Source organism: Sardina pilchardus, chromosome 7 (assembly GCF_963854185.1).
Source record: "Sardina pilchardus chromosome 7, fSarPil1.1, whole genome shotgun sequence".
NCBI lineage: Eukaryota > Metazoa > Chordata > Actinopteri > Clupeiformes > Clupeidae > Sardina > Sardina pilchardus.
In genome coordinates, this window is record NC_085000.1 from 23,960,700 (window position 1) to 23,980,010 (window position 19,311).

The 19,311-nt window shown below is 41.5% G+C and overlaps 2 protein-coding genes across 2 annotated transcripts; one reads left to right on the forward strand and one right to left on the reverse strand.

Annotated features, from left to right (window-relative positions):
• The first annotated feature begins 1,722 nt into the window (after positions 1-1,722).
• On the forward strand, positions 1,723-9,286 carry comta (catechol-O-methyltransferase a). The gene is made up of 6 exons (XM_062541405.1): positions 1,723-1,850; positions 4,705-4,876; positions 5,209-5,326; positions 7,617-7,810; positions 8,197-8,328; positions 8,449-9,286. Exons 2-6 carry the CDS (start codon positions 4,706-4,708, stop codon positions 8,626-8,628), a joined length of 795 nt encoding a protein of 264 aa, XP_062397389.1. The 5' UTR covers positions 1,723-1,850; position 4,705; the 3' UTR covers positions 8,629-9,286.
• abt1 (activator of basal transcription 1) lies at positions 9,229-14,318 on the reverse strand. The gene is made up of 4 exons (XM_062541403.1): positions 14,198-14,318; positions 11,079-11,458; positions 10,675-10,850; positions 9,229-9,947 (listed from the first exon to the last, which is right to left on the reverse strand). Exons 2-4 carry the CDS (start codon positions 11,455-11,457, stop codon positions 9,567-9,569), a joined length of 936 nt encoding a protein of 311 aa, XP_062397387.1. The 5' UTR covers position 11,458; positions 14,198-14,318; the 3' UTR covers positions 9,229-9,566.
• Between the last annotated feature and the right edge of the window lie 4,993 nt (positions 14,319-19,311).

A 19,311-nucleotide genomic window follows, 5' to 3' on the forward strand; every position in this document is an offset into this window, starting at 1 on the left:
CCTGTAGTTTGTGTAATTAATGACCCATGCATTTGAGATTATGCCGGGAAGGTAAACTAACTTATCTATTTTAATCAAGGCGTTGAAAAGCATATTGGGTGTAGCCAAACTTGTACTAGATAAGATAATGGTCGTGTGGCCCATATTCCACACAACATTGTAATTTTATCATTATGTGTCTCATTTTACAGAAGTCAACCATTTTAATTATTGATCTCCATTGCATTGTGTTTCACAAAGTGAACACTGGAAGCTGTTCAGTCAGCATGTAGAACATTTTACCAGAAGTAACTAACACTGGCTGATGAGTCTCTCTCGGCTGGACTTGAATGATGAAACCTTAGCCCCTCGGCGAAGGCAGGCAATGTGTGCCTGACCTTGCTTTAATTGTGTATTATGGCCCCTATTTGAATACAAAGTACCCCCTTGAGCCACAAGTAGCCACTGTTTAGTCAAAGGAAAACTGATTGTGGTTGATAAATGCAGCAATAAGCACTGGGATTGAACAAAACCTATGACATATCACTGAAAATCAAGATATGGGTTGTAAGCATTTAAGCAAGCACCATAAATAAACATACAAGTGGATAGATATTCACTTTAGGCCATAAGTCACTTCTCATCAACAAGAACATAATCTGAAACAGCTGTGTCTGTAGCTACTCTTGATGATATCACCGGGAATATTGACTTAACCGCTGCCACAAAGACTTGAACGGTAACAGTGTAGTTCATGTTCAATGGTTACAACCATAGCCAGGGGGTAAAGGCTAAGTTAGAATCAATAGTTGGTCGAAGCCATAATAATGTTCCCTTCAAAGAAAAATAGTGCAGCATTAGCCACATATAATTGCCAGCGATGAGCAGAGGCACTCAGTGACCATGCAAGTGGTTTGAGCAGGAGAATGTGGGTGGATGATGGAGATTGTAAATGGCAGATAGGAAAGACCAAGGGGAGAGCATGTGTCCTTTTGGCCCCTTTGCGAAGCTAGCATCAATAATAGTTCAGAAAAGGAACAAAAGGACAGAGAGGAAATATTTTATCTTTATAAGAGATGTTTTATCTTCAAAACATGCATATTTTACCACACTAAAAAAAAGCATTAATTATACATTGGCCTGTGATAGCTCTGTAAAAATGTCACTTTGTTTGCATGGTTGACATATGTCCATGTGATGTTATCCCTGCGTGCAGCCCACCAGATAGCTCAGCATGTCTGAAAAGCATGCGAGGATTTTCCTTTGTTAGCTTTATGTGTATGTTCCAGTGAAAAAGGGGGAGGGGCAGAGAGAGAGAGAGAAAGAGAGAGAGAGAGATGTGCAAGAGGGTAGAAGAAAGAAAGAGAGGGATTACTGCACGATTGGCTAAAGAGGGATTTAAAACTCAGCCCATTTGGCCTGAGCTCAGCCCTTCTCCCTTGCAGTTTGTCCATGGCTTGCTTATACACGGGTGCATGAGTCTATATGCCAGTCTGAGAGGGGGTGTATGTATGTGTGTGTCCACCCACGATGTGTGGTTGAGGGACATTTGTCTCTATACATGGTGAACTGTTGAACCTCTGTAGCAGCAGTGCAGATTGCTTTCAGTAGAAACCACTGAGGCAAAGGGACAAAACAGAGAGTGGAATTGTGTGTGTGTGTGTGTGTGTGTGTGTGTGTGTGTTTGTGTGAGAGAGACGGAGAGTGAGAGAGGGAGGGAGGGAGGGAGGGAGGGAGAGAGGGAGGGAGGAGACGGAGGTGAAGACTAAATGCTCTCGTGTGCAGAGAGTCTCTGAGAAGGAGGCAACGAAGGAGAGAAGGGGGAGAAAAGAATCATCTGTGAACGCGTGGAGACAGCTGCAGTATAGGAAGTAAGATGTGGCGCTGAAAATCCTTCTGTTTTGCATGATCCGCTAGCAGCTCTTTTGTAAACTTCTCCTTTCCTCTCATTCGAGGAAATCTAACAGCTGTAAAACAGTCAGTGTGTTGTGTGTTGTGCACGTGCTTACTACCCTGAACCAGTGCTTGAGCAACTCTTAATCACCACCATGTTTTCTCCTCATAACACGAGCAGGGAAGATCTTTAATTCATCATGTTGTGTAGAAATTGCTCACACTCTCGTCGTCTGTTTACAACTGATTAATGTCTTTTCCGGAAATTGACAATCTGAACTACATGTGAGAACTTGTGTTTTAATTCGTATCATTCAACTAACAACTAGTTCATTTGATGTGCACAAACTCTGCATTAAATATTTAGAGTTGTTTGCTTGCATCTGTAACACAGGGGTAATTCTGCAGCAGATTATACTCAAGAGCTTCTGTGTGGAGTTTTATTTTGTAGCACCACGCTGAGTCGTTATTAATATTTATGTGGTGGTGCTCTAGTCAAAATCTAGCCGTACTTTAATTTCCTCCTCTTCCAAGCCCCTTGGCAGACATGAAGATCGATGAGACCTACTTTAATGGAGTGAGTAAAAAGGGGGCAGGGAGCAGTATGTTTACAAAATCTTTAGTGTCTGCTTAGTCTGCTGCGCATGTCATGTTATGGTTCACTGGTTGTGCGACACAACACTTATTTTATCTGTATTATATTTTACTGAGGTGTAAAATGGTCAAATCAATTTCAAAAATTAAAAAAATCAGACAAACTCAGGTTCATGGTTCTGTGAGAGAGCCACAGCTTTGTGTCGAAATGGTCCAGTTGGCCAGTGACCCCGTGCCACTTATGTCAGAGGCAGATAAAGACAACATGATGGGAAAACCTTTCGACACTGCTCTTCACCTCTGGCGCACAGCCATTTTCTACACAATGGCACGGAAAAAACATTCCAGCCTGAGTTAGGTGTTTACCCGATTTCCCTAATCCACCCATTTGAAATAAAAACAACAGGAGAGCAAGGCATTGGCACCATTACCCACTCACAGATAGACTGACGTATGCTTTGAGCCTCTACTAACCCCAGCCAGCTTAGACCCTCAGCTTTGACTGAGAAGGAATGTTTGGCGTTTCCCATGCTGATTTTCAGTCTCCCTGAGGGTTGCTCTTAGAGTGCTCATAAGTTTAGGGACATATTTGCCTGCCTATTGATTGAAGGCATGAGCACATGAGAAAGTCTGGGTATATGTGCCATGAAACAGTCTTGGCCTGAATTTCTATGATTCCCCTCAAACTTAATTTGTCAGATATTAGTCAGATCAGGAATTCTCATGATACTTTGAATAGTGATAGTTATAGAACAAGAATTGCCATGTATTCACAAAAATCAAGGATACATAGCTGAAATCTCTGACTAACCAAAGGTTAGTCCAAAGGTTAACCAACACATGGGACATTACACATTGGACCTTTCTCGATGACTTTAAAGAGGTTACTGATGGTTGTCAACCAATTAAAACAGCAGCAAAGATCTATAATGGACAACTATATAGAAGAACCGGTTTGTGTTTATATGTGTTTAAACTGATGTGGTGCAGAGGGTTTAGCACTGTTGGTGTTGTGTTACAGCCTGCAGCTCCGAGTCATTGCAGGAACTGTCATGTCAGGTGACTTGGGCTTTGTCCATGTTATCTTGGACATCAGCTTGCTATAGAAACACAGCCAGAAGTACACAAGGGACCTTGGCTTTAGTGATGGACAGAATCTAGCTCGACATGTTTATATTTGCCCTGAAATAATATTTGGTCCATGTCTGCCATGTTACACTAAATAAAAGGACTAGGGTAGGGTTTGTCTGAAAGGCCTAATATGCATCCTCTTGTATTTTGTGAAATGTATTGTCATTGGTCTCATACCATGGTTATACTATTTGTTGAATGAGGCCGCATTCTCTGTTGTCTTTCCTCCCGCTTGATATTGGGGGGAAATAACTCGGAAATAACTTGGTAAGGGTCCAGACATAGACAACGATAGTGGACGTGACGTTTATTGTTCAAGTAGAGTGGCCTATGCATTTCGCAAATGATAAATACCTGCAGCCCTGCTCCCTTGTGCATTATGAGTCAGACTACACAGGTATGTGACTCAGTTTGGGCACAGGCATTACTCATTGTACTGTTGCGAGGAAACGTATGGATTCATAGCAGTCTGAAATATATGTGACTCGCTCTTATTACCAAAGATGCAGTGTACATTTGGCACTATTCCCAATCTCAAGATAAGTCAATTGTTATTAGCAACACAAAAAGTTGAATGTTTTGAAGGGCCGTTAAATTGTAGTGTTTGAAACTACAGATAAGCTTTATGATCATTTTTTTGGGCAGGGTTTAATTGAAAGGAGGCAAAGGCATATGACCCATGGAAAAATACTGTGGTTTCTGTCCTATTTCCTTGACAATGCTTCCACTTGTTTAACTGTTGTTTTTGGTGAAGGAAAAAGAGTGTGCTCATCATACATTATTTAGTACACCTTACTGACTGAAGAGGTGCCAAGAAGCAAAGGCGGAGTAAAATCATTCCTGCCCTACCCATGCAATGCACCATCTTATGTCACCTATTACTTTTGCCTCCATGGAAGCACATAATGAACACAAATTAACAATGAATTAACTTTCCCAAATGACTAAAACAAACTAGGAGGGTTCTTCACTTTCTGAGATGAAGTTCCTACTCTCACGTATTACCAAAATGCTCTGCCAGCCCTTCAGTGTGTCCAGGGCCATGATCTGAGATGGCTGCATGATCTGAGTGTGTGATCTGTGATCTACTCCTCCCCCTGTCCACAGCATGCTGCTGGGTGTCCTGTCGGCGTGTGTGGTGGGAGCAGCTGTCCTCTACAGCCTCTTCTTCTGGCTCATCCCCGCAGCTGTGCAATACAACGCCTGGGCCGCACTCCTGTGGCATGATGTCATCGTTGAGCGCTTCCTGGACCTCGTCACAGGTTCCACGCGACCTCAGGTGACCTTGTGGATTGTGTTTGTACACCTGTTTATGTGATCATCTCCATACCTATGCCAAATGCCATCACTTTCATGAGATCAGCAGCGTGAAGATTATTACACTGTAGGAAAGTCTGCATTTGTCAGTATCTTGTTTCTGTGCATTGATTGAGGAACCTCATCTTTGTCAAGATAAATCAATCAAGCTGGGAACTCACAGATCCGTGTACAATACATTTTAAATCTACATAATTGCATATTGTTGGCAGTCTTCAGAAGAGTGCTATCTAGACTAGACTCATTAGAATGAACAGTGGTGTTCAACAGCAGACCCTCGTGTTCCTCTCACAGCGGCTCCTTAAAGCAGTGCAGAAGAATGCCACCAAAGGGGACCCTCAGAGCGTCATCTCCACCATCGATCACTTCTGCCGGCGCTGCGAGTGGGCCATGAACGTGGGAGACGAGAAAGGTAGGAAAGGACACCTGAGTGGACTTAGAAATGAAACTTCATCTGCAAAGTGATCTGACATAAAATTATTGTACAATTTAAAAGCACAAAGTGGTTGAAATAAAGCAGTAAGAAAATAAAACAAAAACAGAATATAGGCCTACTTAAAAGATACACGTATCATCACTTAAACAATTGCAATCTGAACCTGGAAGATTTAAAAAATCTTATTTGCAGACTGTTGGAAGCTTCCATAATTGTCAAGTTTGAAAATGGACTGCATTTTATTCCAGGTAACTGGAGCGTAACATACAAAGGCAGTCAAGAACAGTGGTACCTTTTGTGGTTTAACTTTTGGTACTTGAAGTGATAAATGATCATGGAAAAGTCTGATAAGTGTTGACTGAACTGATTGAAGAGTAATGAAGTATGAAGAGGGATTGTGCCAATAAGGGCTTTGGAAATAGAAATGTTAGTCACGTCACTCTGAGAGAGAGGAGCAGCCAACCTTAGAGGGTGCCATGATGGGTGCTGCAGGCGCCGCCATTAATAATGTGGAGGCCAGAAGAATAGACGGGGTCCAGTGGTTTCAGAGCAGTGGGAGCTGCCTGCATATAAATATTGTCACCGTAATCTAATTCTGACAGACGTACTGCCTCAATCATCTTTTTCCTGCACAGCACTGGAAAGTGGGCCTGTATAAAAGAAGGTCAGCTTCTGCCTTAAAGGGACACTTCACCGATTAGCATTAAGCTTTGTATCTTTAGAACCAGTCATGTTTTTGAATGGTGGTGCATCATTCCCTCAGTTTGCCTTGAGATGGGAGAAATACGGATTTCAATTAAACCAATGAATAGGACTTCCTGCTTTCAATGATCAATGTAAAATTATGATTTTTACATCATTGAAAGCAGGAAGTCCAGCATTGAAATCCGTATTTCTCCCATCACAAGGAAAACTGAGGGAAGATACAAAGATTAATGCTAATCGGTGAAGTGTCCCTTTAACTTAGTTCTTCATCTTACCAGATGCTAAGATAGGCCTTCAGGAGCAGAGATACAGTTGTGTTCATAACTCATAAGTTGACTAAAAAGAGTAATAAGAATCATCTTAATTTAGAGAATGAGGAAAAATCCAACCAATTTTCTTTGTGAATGAATAATGTATCATAAATGAATAAATGTTCTCCCTTAAAATACAAGGGGCATATACAAAATCCAAAGGAATGAACTGCATTATTCCTTCACAAATTTGTGTCCTTAGAGGTTGTATTTTTCCTCCTTTTGTATCTAGGCATGAAGATCAATTTTCAAAAGATGATTTTTAGTCAACTTAAGCATGGGTTCATGAACGTATGAGCACAACTGTATGTGTTTGTGTATCAACAGAATCAAATGCTTTTGATGGATCATTGAAAAGGGCAGCACAATGTTTTCTACGATTCAATCCATACACAATGCCATTCACTACATCTACTTCATATAGCCTAGTGCAAGAGCTGATTTGATATGAGTAAGGAATTTTGTGTTTTTATTTGTAATTCATTTTCTTTAATTCTGGAGTGAACCATGACTTGGATCTGTCATTCACTCTGAGCTTTTTGCTTATTAACTACAGAAGGAAAATAATTGTGAGGTTAGAATGCTCAGAAAAAATAATAATTGCCATGGATATCACAATTAAATAGTCAATTGTCTTGTTAAGATATCTGATACATGCCAGTGTTGAAGGTTGAGCAAGCCTTTTCTTTCTGCTCCCATTTCACGTTCCAGTCATTCTCCTCAATCAGTGCTAGGCTCCACAGTCTGGAGTGAACAGCCCTCAGTCATATCAAACAACTCTAACCTGAATGTGAAGTGAAGTTTTGCAGCTGAATACTAGGTCACTGGGACTTCTGCATGACTGCACAGGGTGGCAGTTGAACACACATGTACATGAAAAACATATACTTTAAACAGTTTGTTTACTTACTTACTTAACAGTAGAATGATTTTCAACATTGAACATGTTGATGTGAAACTAACTATTAATGCAACAACAAATACATGGACAGTTGTTTACTACCTAGCAACATTCATCACCTTTTTCATAGTCAATCAGGGAGAGAAAATATTGTTTGTATATGTGCAGCATCATTCCCATATGCCACCAAAGCTGTCCATTAACAGGACAAATGTGTAAGGACAAGAGTCTAATGGGGTTTTGATATGGAAATGAATCCTGTTGATGTTCACAGCCTTTTTATTGTCCCTGAAGTACTCTATTCACTAAAACTGTGCGTGTGTGTGTGTGTGTGTGTGTGTGTGTCTAGGGACCATCTTGGATTCTGTGGTGTGTGAGGTCAGTCCTGGCTCAACTCTAGAGCTTGGCACCTACTGTGGGTACTCCACAGTGCGAATTGCCCGTTTACTGGCGCCTGGGACCAAACTCATCACTCTGGAGTTTAACCCAGACTATGCAAAAGTGGCCCGCCAGGTCATTGAGTTCGCTGGGCTACAGGAGAAGGTAAGGAAGGTTTTTGAATTTATGAAAAGGAAAAACACATTTCTTGGGGGGGGATTGGATTGCAATCAGCAATCCAAATATATCTGCAGGGCTTTAGAGTAAACAAAATAGACTGTATTTTTAAATATTAAACATTGGCACACACTGGTCAATAGAGACAGGATGTTTTACATTCTTACTTAATTTCACGTCATAGCACTATGTAAAATATGTTGGTTGTATGATTACAATTTCTCACATTTAGAATTAATTGTGCCATCCACATAAAGGCACAATACCATTATAGAATCCTAAATGTCAAGCCTTTTGTATAAAATGTCATAAGAATTATGTTTTTTCATGCATCTAAAGTTAAAAGGGTCACCAATTCTACTTCAATGCAACAGGTTCTGTTGGTAGAAGGTCCTTCAGGAGACATCATTCCCAAAATGAAGGAGCAATTTGGAATAACAACTTTTGACTTGGTTTTCCTGGACCACTGGAAAGACCGGTATCTTCCCGACACCAAATTACTTGAGGCAAGCAGCTTTCAGAATTACACAAGTTCTCTAACTGAGTGATTCAACATGTTCCACCTTTTAAAGTGCCAACAGACGTCACCACACTGAGATTAACATTCTCCTTCTCTTTTCCCCCAGGAATGTGGACTGCTACAAAAGGGTTCTGTCCTGCTGGCAGACAACGTTATCTGTCCGGGAACCCCAGACTACCTTGCCTATGTTCGGAGTAGCCCTAAATATGACAGCAAATACTTCAAATCCCACCTTGAGTATACTAAAGTAGAAGATGGCTTGGAGAAATCGGTTTACTTGGGTTAAGACTGAGGGATCAGTTGTGATTATCCAGAGGAGCATAGTCACAAAACAAAATAACCTTTAAAGGTGCTGTCCACAATTGAGGTACCATGCACTGTATATAGCGGTTTGGGCCAAGCAGCCATACAATGTTTTACTGCCCAGTCTGTGCTTCAAGAGCACAGACATGAAGGGTGTACATTTGATTGTTGACGTTTGAGGAGAACAGCCAATCCTCTACTAGATTCCCTGACTCACCTTTACTGGGACAATCTAATTCATAGATGTTTTGCCCTCAACACTTGTCTTAATGAATGGAATACAGACTCCCACAGTCTCCCTGTAAAACCATGTTGCATTGCAGGTGTGTGGTGAAAATTAGTGAGTGCTTTTTAAACATGAACTAGGACAGAATGTCAGACATGTTTACATTTTAAGTGTTATCACCAGTTGGCTTCTTAAATGACTGTTGCATTTGTACATTTGCCTAGTCATAGTTTTCAGTCATTTTTCTGTCCTTTTCCTGTCCAGGACAAAAAATAAATGTGAGGTACACTATCCTTTTCAACTGAATCCCTTTACCCTTTGTGAATGAAAAGAAAAGTATCTCTCGTGCACAATAGATTTGTATGCCATATCCTTTCATTTTTTATGGGAAAATAAACATCAAGTTTCATGTCAATTTTCACATTTTGTTCTTAATGGTGTACACTGGTCTGTGACTTCCTTTACATGGCATGCACAATTATAAAATGCTGCTGCTATTGCAAGTTGTTAGTAAAAGAAAACATACCAACAATTAATTTGTAAGTGGCCTGGATAGCACATGCAAGTAATGGGAAAAAATATTCCAATGTCTCAACAAACATCCAAGAGGCACAAAATTGTGTCAACCCACTGATACTGGTCAAGTCTATGTCTATTCAGTTTGTCTGAATAGATGTATGACTTGAATAAGTTCATCAGTCCTGTGCTCTTCCACTGTTGAAGATCTTGGCTAGCAGAGAGGTGTTGGACTGGGCCTTCTGCTGGATGACCTTGGCTTTCTCCTGAGCCTTCTGGAGGTTCTTCTTCGACGGGCCCTTCTTCTTCGTCTTGCCCGTCTGGATCTCCTCCTCCGTGCGCCGCTGTTTGAAGTCCCACGTCTTCTCCTCCATCTTCTCGCCCTTCTTCTCCTTCTTCTTGCGGATCTTGTCCAGGGTCTGGCTCTTCTCCACGCTGGCCAGGTAGAAGTTGGTCTCCTTCTTGGCCTGAGTGATTTCGGTCCTCATGCGCTGGTGATACACGGTCTGCTCGTAGGCCAGACGTTCGCTGAGGTGGCACCAATTAAACCTGTGCAGGTACTGGCACAGTAAAAGGGAGAGCAGGTGAGGATCGATATGTTGTTTGATTGATCATAATTGACAGTACTGATCAATGTGAGGAGAAAAAGACATTTTTAAGCTGTGGTGAATCGAGCACTTAAAGGGATATTCCGCCACTCTCATCTGGCGTAATAATAAAGGCAAGTTGCAAACGTACCATGGGCGCAGTGATATAAGGCACTACTACCGCTTGTTGTCTATGGGGACTATTTTCAGATGCTGCGTGATATCACTGCGCCCATGGTACGTTTGCAACTTGCCTTGATTATTAAGCCAGATGAGAGTGTAGTTCCATGTCAAATCAGCCTAGAAAAAAACACCAGGTTTCATTTTCAGCTGGTCTTATTGCACTTTATAACTTGAGAAGAGAAAAATCTTAGTCACTTTTAAACATGATGCTACTGGTCTAATCCGATTCAATGATCTACGCTAGGCTGAAGCCAAAAGTTGTACCGCCAGACTCACAGAATGGCTGGATGAACGGGAAAAGGTAAATATCAATTGTTTTGGTCGAGGGGAGGTGGAAAATTCGCTTATTTCCAAAAATGGCGGAATATCCCTTTAATCAATCCCTACGTACTTACACAACTATCAACAAAAAAGCATACACTCGAGTAAAATTCAGTCTCTCCCTGGCTATTTATCCATCCAATTCATGCAAGCGATCCATTTCATGCAAGAGGTTGTTGACAAAATAAATATGCACCTTCATGGACCAGAGGTCCGCAGCAAAGCGGCTTTTCTTGCGGTTTCCAATGGGCGTGTTATTGAGGGTGATGGCCACCCTTTTGGCTATGCGCTTGTCTCTGAACTCCACCCAGCCCTCAGTGAAACTGCTGGCATTACTGCCGGACTTCTTTTTCTTCCTACGGATCATTCGGCCTGGTGGCAGAAACAAGACATGGTCAATCATAGTGCATAGTGCATTCATCACTGATCAATTCACCTACATCAATTTTATTATGATTAATGATAACAATAATCATAATAATAACAACAACAACAATATATAGTATAGTATAGTGTATAGTGTTTTTCAGGACACTTCTAGACACTACACAAGCTCATCATCACGCTAGGCGTTTCATTTTACTATGACTGAGTTCTTACTTTCAGGCATCAGGAAAATTCTCCCAATTTCTCCATAAGCACCAAGCATGGTCCTAAGATATCTGGGTCGTAACCTGGGAGGTATATGTCCGATATACACTATTCCTGGTACAGTCTTTTTGCCGCTTTTCAAATCTTGTTCATCTCCCTCATCCAAGAATTGGTCCTCTTCACCAAGATCGGCTGTGCCGTCGTCTTCTTCATGGTCCACCTCTGAACCATCCTCTTCCTCCTCTTCTTCTTCCTGATCTTCGATGTGGACTTCAGCAGCGCATTCACTCTGACCAACATCTTTTGCCAGATCAGTCTGTTCTGCAGTTATTTCGTCACTGGTCACATCTTCAGTCACTTTTACATAACGTTCTTGTTCTGTCGTCATTCTGTAGAGAGACAATATAGTGAATAGCTGAAGAGTGGAAACACAGGAAAATATTAGCGTCACATTTTTAACCCTTTTCAACATGTTCATTTGGTGTTTTTTTCTATGTGTGACAAGACATAGGGGTCATTCCACCTCAATTCAACGGATTTTAGAGAAAATTTCTGCTTGACCATCTCAGATTTGCTTCAAACTTTTACCATCTAAAGAGTAACCATTTAAACTAACTTAGCCAAAATATTAGATCGGTATACCTAATACATCCAGAGAAAAACATTTTTGAACATGGTACCCCCCTTCTGATTTTTGGCACATTGGCGCCCTCATCTAAATCTGCAGCAAAGTTCAGATGTCATTATCTCAAAAAGTGTTCAAGATAAAGACTTCAAATGTTCTGTGAATAATGATTGCTACCTATAGATTCCACATATTCATTCGTAAGTCGTATGTGTTGACATTGACTGTGTTTCAATCTTGTGAAATCAGAAGAAAAATTGCAGATTTCTTTCTCACCCCCACATTGGGTGCCCCATTACACAATTTGTAAACAAAATGTTTGGCAAATGGTTATGTCTCTCTACAGAAGTGTTTAAGCTGTCTTTGAAAAAGTAATGAAGAGGTGTCTATATTGCTTTTTTGTTGGAAGTATTGTAACACAAAACTGAAAAACAATCAATTTGGATAATATTGTATCTCCCCATTACAGAGGTATGACAAGCTATACCAATGAATTGAACACATCTCCAGAAAGAGTATGGAATGGGCTTTCAGACTGTGAAATTTCAAGATGGTATTATGGCTATGGTTATTGAAATGTTATTTTTGAAATATTGGTCTACTATAACAACACATTGCTGATATCCATGAACAGTGACATCTAGTGGCATTAAATAGTGACAGCAGCAATTTATTTCGGAAATACAGGAAATATTTTATTAGTTCATCACTCAGCAAGTAAATGAAAATATAAATGTTTAACAGTATGAGACATAAACATCTGATACTTAGGAATAAGACAAGGATTATGAAATCATAAAATAATAGCACAAAAAAGCAACGCTAATTGTTGTAATAGACCAATATTAAAAAAATGTTTTTTAATAGCTGCAGCCATAATACCATCTTGAAATTTCACAGTCTGAAAGCCCATTTCATACTCTTTCTGGAGATGTGTTCAATTCATTGGTATAGCGTGTCATACCTCTGTAATGGGGAGAAACAATATCATCCAAATTCATTATTTTTCAGTTTTGTGTTACAATACTTCCAACAAAAAAGCAATATAGACACCTCTTAATTACTTTTTCAAAGACAGCTTAAACACTTCTGTAGAGAGACATAACCATTTGTCAAACATTTTGTTTACAAATTGTGTAATGGAGCACCCAATGTGGGGGTTGAAAAAAAATCTGCCATTTTTCTTCTGATTTCACAAGATTGAAACACAGTCAGTATCAACACATACGGCCTACGAATGAATATGTGGAATCTATAGGTAGCAATCATTATTCCCAGAAAATTTGAAGTCTTTAGCTTGAACACTTTTTGAGATAATGACATCTGAACGTTGCTGCAGATTTAGATGAGGGCGCCAATGTGCCAAAAATCAGAAGGGGGGTACCATGTTCAAAAACGTTTTTCTCTGGATGTATTAGGTATACCAATCTAATATTTTGGCTAAGTCAGTTTAAATGGTTACTCTTCAGGTGGTAAAATTTTGAAGGAAATCTGAGATGGTCAAGCAGAAGGCATTTGTTGAATTGAGGTGGAATGACCCATAGACATATTATGAGTGAAATTCTCCTGTAAACTCTGTAAAGGTCATTTGGGAGGATTTCTGGTTTGAATTGTCAGTGTATCAATTCAGGTCTCCAAAAACGGAATGGATTTTTTTGTGAAAACGCTTTGTGAATGTGCATCACTAAGTCACTCGAATTAGATTATAGGGTTGGCCAGGCCGCAGTGGGTATTTAAACCTAAATACAGCGTTCATAAGGCAACACTATGCAACAATCTGCTTTTATTGGCATGCTTTTATCAGGCAACTCATTTTGATAGCATCTTAAAATTCATTTGGTTGATACATGGCCTGGTGCACAACATGTGCAAAACAGGCAGAACATCTGTTATGATGCCACCCGCCATTGTGGGTGTACACAATACAGTATTGTGTCCGAGATAGGGAAGAAAACCTTTCACAGCAGACACTGCTGCAGAAACATAGCCAAAACCTGTCAGCATGTTGGCAAGCTTCTCGCAATGCCTCCTCCTGGTGGTGTTTACAAGGTTTAGCATGTCTTCGCTCGCTAGTTTTAGACCAAAATTCCGTAGAGCTGTTTTAAAATGCTTTATAGCTTAGGTGAGGACACCTTCTTACTAGTTGAAGACATACATTTAACTTACTGCACCAGGGAGGCTAACTTAAATAGTAACTAGTTATTAATGCTGACTACCTCCCCTTTAAATACGTTGTAAAAATCGGTTAACATTAACAATGTCACAGCCAACCACCACATGGAGAAAATGTCAATCAACCATTATAATGTTTCTAATCAACATAACTCACAGAGCTGAACGTGTGTTAACATGTCAACATTAGTTGCTAGTCAACTTAAAGTTAGCCGGCAAGCTACACAACAAGCGAGCTAATGTTGCTATCTAAAGTAACGAGTCGGCCTGGTTGACTATAGGCTACAGTTCAAACCCCAAAGTCGAAGCTTATATCAAACGCTTTACATACCTTTACTAGTAATTCAAAACGTTTCATCAAATAACTGTACTACTTTGCAGTAGCTGTTTCACTTCAAACATTGCATTCTCCGACCAAGTAGAACACGTGTTTGCATGAAAGGTAACGCACATGCGCAAAACAATCGGAAGTACAGAACGTTCCATTATGAACGTGTTGTTACATTGTATAATCTCGCATTGGCAATGTCTCAGTGATTAGATTAAAAATGATAACATTGTAGCATAATCGAGAATATTATTAAACTCTCAAATCTGGACACGGTTTGCGTTTCTTTATCGTACACATTGGATAACTTGCTTTTAGCCATGTTTACCACGGGGTGGCGATAAAGCCTTAGAATCTAGAGCCTAAACACACGGCTCTATGAATCCATTCATCAGGGTGCATTCATTCGTTTACTCCAGAGCTGCCTCTCTCTCTCTCTCTTTGTGTGTGTGTGTGTGTGTGTGTGTGTGTGTGTGTGTGTGTGTGTGTGTGTGTGTGTGTGTGTGTGTGTGTGTGTGTGTGTGTGTGAAATGAAAGACAGGAGGACACACAAAAGCCCCCCCCCCCCCCCCCCCCCCCCTCTCTCTCACACACACACACACACACACACACACACACACACACACACACACACACACACACACACACACACACACACCTCATTCACACCTGAATCTCAATTAGCCTACTGTACGTCATCCTGTTGAGAGGTGATTTCTTTATTCAGAGCAGAGGGGAGAAATAGATCTTATCACACAGTCAGAGGGCATGCTTGCCCGCGTTTGCTTTGTAGGATAATAACGGGGTCCATGAAGAATGCTCAGTGGATTATGTTGTTTAAGTGCCACCCTATCAGACTTGCCCAGACACCCAGACTGAGAGCGCAGAGCTCTGCACTTCCTTTGATAGATGAGCTCCGCTGACTGCTGCTGCAAGAATGGCCTTTCGGCTGCCACGGTAACCAATAAGCCAGTTTTCATTCAGAGGGTGGTTTGCAACTCCACACCTGAGCGCCGGACTAGATTATGATTAAAAATTGACTTTGGCTCGTTGAAATGTTGGGTCCCAGAAAGTATGTGAGTTGAAAGTCTATTAAATTCAGAACTGTCATTTGAATGGCTACAGCATATGGTGAATGAATGCAAAATGAAAATGCCTGAAATCACCCCTCACAGTGTTGCACCATGATACATATATTTTTACATCGAGAAAGCTCTTTGGATTTTCACAGGATCCTTTTTTTGAATGGTCTCTTCATGTTATACCACCTTTAAGGCAGGCGTTTCAATGTACCACTGGCCCGGAAGAATATTTACAAGAAATCCTTCATCCCTTCTGCAATAACCATACTGAACAACACAAAATGATTACCACAGCTGATACCTCAACACCCCATGTCTTGTCCTTATATGTCTGTGTGAATGTTTTTTGTGATTGGAGCCTTGCCAAAGAAAATGTTTTGTAACCCTTGTGTAACAGACAATAAAGTATTATCTAATCTAATCTAATCTAATCTATCACCTTTAAGGTTTGTTAAGAGTTTATAAATCAGAACATGAAAAAGGCACCAACATAGAACGCCTCAAAAGCTGGGACCAGCAAGGTAGGATACACATTAGGGTTTAGGAGCAACATTTAAATGTAATTCCATGGCAACAAGTACAGAAAATTAGCATCAAGAGAGTTGATTGCCCCCTTCTCAAGGATATACAGATCCACTGAAACACATTTCCCTGCAGTTGATAACACTGAAAAGGTACAGACAGATTTTTTTGTTCCACAAGTAGCAGGCTATTGACCTATGCCTTCATATTTGTATACCATAATAAGAACACATGGCCAAATCAATTTTGGGAGTTTTTGTACTCCTGTTTCCTATCTAATATAAAGTATACTAGTCTGTAAGAGTAGTGCATGAGTCATTGATTTGTGATGAGATGCAGGAAACCCTTTGTTTTATTGCTGAGCAGTGGAGTATATCATGATGATGAATGGACCCCATAACTGTGGTGGCACAAAGTGATTCAGGGAGTTCATGGCGGCCGCGCTACTACATTCCCAGAGAAAATGTGCAATCTATAACCCTCTAGGGAGTTCCCCCAGAAAAAAAAAACTGTGATGGTTCTTTTTAAAAACCATGCCAATGTGATGACCCTAGACCAGCTTCGTTGCCAGTAGTAACTGTGAAGGACTCGACGATAATGAATAATCTCCCCCAAAAGGGGATTCTAATTCAGAAAAGACACCATGGAAAAACTTAGGCTGTAACAAAAAAAAATATCCCTTTGAGAACTGAGATAGGTATGCACTCATGGAGCATTTATGCAATAAAGCCTCTGCAATTATGCACAGAAAAACCACACATACCCCGTTTGTGGCTATTTCACTGTGCAGACCGTACCGCTGGAGCATCATCTGGGTAAAAATAAACTTGGCACTTGATTAAGGAACAAGCATCCGTGTCAGGCAGCGTGACCTGTGCGGCATGGGGAGAAGCCCCAAACATGGAGCCCCCTGAGCTGCCGAGAAACCACTGAGGCGCCTCTGAAGACACGGAGAGCGTGTGGAGCTGCATGCCAGAGCATGGAGGATTTGGGGGAAAGGGTTCGCCTCTCTACCTCGGGGAGAGCCACAAACGCAGAGCACCCCCCTCTAACCAATCTCTTCCTCTTTCTTCTCCTCTATGTCTTCCTCTCTGTCCCTCTTTCTCTTTCTCCTGCTCAGAGTCTGTCCATCCCTGCAGGGGTGACCACGGTGGAGTTGAATATGCACAGGCCTTGTGCCTGTCACATGTGTGTGTTCCTGCATTATTGAACAGGATGACTTGGGCTTACTAAGTGCTCCTCTGCCCTGCCGGTGGTACCTCAGCCTATCTGTTTAAATATAACCCTGAACACCAGGTCCAAAAACCCCAGGGCAGTGTGTGTGTGTGTGTGTGTGTGTGTGTGTGTGTGTGTGTGTGTGTGTGTGTGTGTGTGTGTGTGTGTGTGTGTGTGTGTGTGTGTGTGGTGATGGGGAAGGCATGTTTCCATTTGAAAGCTGTTATATAAAAATATGAAGATGGAGTGGGGAAATCTCCATCCTTTTTCCATCATTTTTTTCTGGGATGCCATTTTTCAGGATGCCACAGAGGATCAGACACATGTTAAATGCGTGTTTAAGATGCTTACTAGGCATGTGGGCGTGTTACCGCTGTGAGAAAGTTCAGTGCTGTGGATATACTGTGAATACTTCAGTGAACAACAACATTTGCATATCAGTCCTTTTCCAATTTAAAAGAATCACGTTTGCTTGACAGAATCTGCCTGTGAGTTTTCTGGTAATTTGTTCATTAACAGCACAATCTTTGACAAACAAGCTGAGATGAAGTGTTTTGCAATTAGAATGAGTACCTTCTCTCTACCCCAGAGAAGAATTGGTGATCCAAGTATGACAAATACAAGAAAAATAGTCTACTTAAGTCAGTTTCATGAGTCACAACCCCCCATTCCCCAACCCCCCAGTGAAAGTTCATATAGTTCATGAACGATAGCAAATTCGTGGAGAAAAGGCCGTTATGACACATCCGAAATGCCTCGCAGAGTAAATTTGTGAGTGTCGGTGTGATTCGTCCCCTGAGTGACAGCTCACGACATGAATTTGACAGGACACTGTCCACCGAATCAGTACGCATACAAAACAGCTTGAACATTGGCATGGTATGAATCAGTTCTGACACGCGGAGAGGGCAAAAAACAGCTGGGAGTGAGGGAAATTGGGGAGGGAATGTTTCCAGACATTTGTGTTGGTATCTAAGTGGCTGAGTGGTTGGTTCTGTTGCAATTCCAGCGGCTTGAAAATTTCATTCAACTTGAAGGCTGATTTTTCTGACACGGCTGAAAAGGCATTAAATTATGGCAATTCACAAGCACTTAATTTTAGCTACTTCTCCCAAGAGGTGTGAGCAGGCACTACATGGCTCTTGCTATTTATGTGGCAATTGGCTGACGGGGAGAAAATAACACGCGTTTGGCAAACATCACAGCGCAGTGGGCACATTGTAAACAATGCCCTGGCATGAGCACAGCACTTCTGGGTGGCATCTTGAGGCACTTTGGCGAGTGGAGTGCACTGTTGTGCCTTCTTTGGGGATGGGAAAGTTTTGGACCCAAGCTGGAGTGAACATCAAAGAGCATCTGTAACAGGGCAGGAGAACTGCAGAGGGGTGCAAAGCAACCTGGAGCCATCTGTCTGGACCACCGTGACAACACCAGTTACCGTCTCCCATGCGCCCTCAAACCGCCGCAGCTGGCTTTCTCAAACCATTAGGTGTGTCAGAGGAATATCGCTTTCAGAGGTGACAAACACTACCCAGATCAACAACGGATGGAGGAGTGAAACAGAGAGTGAGAGAAAGAGAGAGAGAGAGAAGGAGAGAAGGAGATAGAAAGAGGAAGGGGAAGAGAGAATGACACAAGGCAAACGAGAGGGCTCCATCTCTTCCTCCCTCACACCTAACTTCACATAAATATCCGAGTGATGCCCAGGGGGCTACTGCTGCTGATTATTTATTTACTGTTTATAAATATTGATTGAGGGGAAAAAGCAGATGTGCAAATGAGCAGCAGGAGGTACTGTTCTCCCTCAGATAAACGCATAATCCGCAGTGGCAAGGCGTTTCATCCCCGCGCCACGGCATATAGTGAAAGGAGTGGTGGAAACAGTGAGCTAAACGGAGCCCAACCAACAAAAAACATGCTCCACACAAAACAAATGAAAGTCCTCTATGCAGATTAGCCTTTCACAGGCCCACATATCAAAGGCATGGCACATGAACAACATTTGTAAGCCATTGGTGTTGACAAATTTCCGACATGATAGCCAAACGCTGGCTGAACAGCTTTTTTAGTGTGAGGAGTGCACGGTTCTTTGTCTCTGCTGGCTTCAGCGTAAATAATCTCAGCACCTAAAGCTATATAAGGCTTCTGTCAAAGTTGGGTCATTCAGATGCTACGCACTGATGAGCGCGTTCATTGTTATGATAATCATTTTGTCAGCCGCGCGACAAGCCGAGCAGGGCATTTTCAGAGGCGGTAATTCTGAGGGGCTGCGTCACCAAAGCTGACACCGTCAGTCAG

Coding starts and splice junctions, on each gene's coding strand:
- comta (XM_062541405.1), top strand. CDS start 4,706: ATGCTGCTGGGTGTCCTGTCGGCGTGTGTGGTGGGAGCAGCTGTCCTC. Junction 4,877..5,208: donor CAGGTTCCACGCGACCTCAG/GTGACCTTGTGG, acceptor TTCCTCTCACAG/CGGCTCCTTAAAGCAGTGCA. Junction 7,811..8,196: donor TCGCTGGGCTACAGGAGAAG/GTAAGGAAGGTT, acceptor TCAATGCAACAG/GTTCTGTTGGTAGAAGGTCC.
- abt1 (XM_062541403.1), bottom strand. CDS start 11,457: ATGACGACAGAACAAGAACGTTATGTAAAAGTGACTGAAGATGTGACC. Junction 10,851..11,078: donor AATTTTCCTGATGCCTGAAA/GTAAGAACTCAG, acceptor TTCTGCCACCAG/GCCGAATGATCCGTAGGAAG. Junction 9,948..10,674: donor CGGACCTCTGGTCCATGAAG/GTGCATATTTAT, acceptor TTACTGTGCCAG/TACCTGCACAGGTTTAATTG.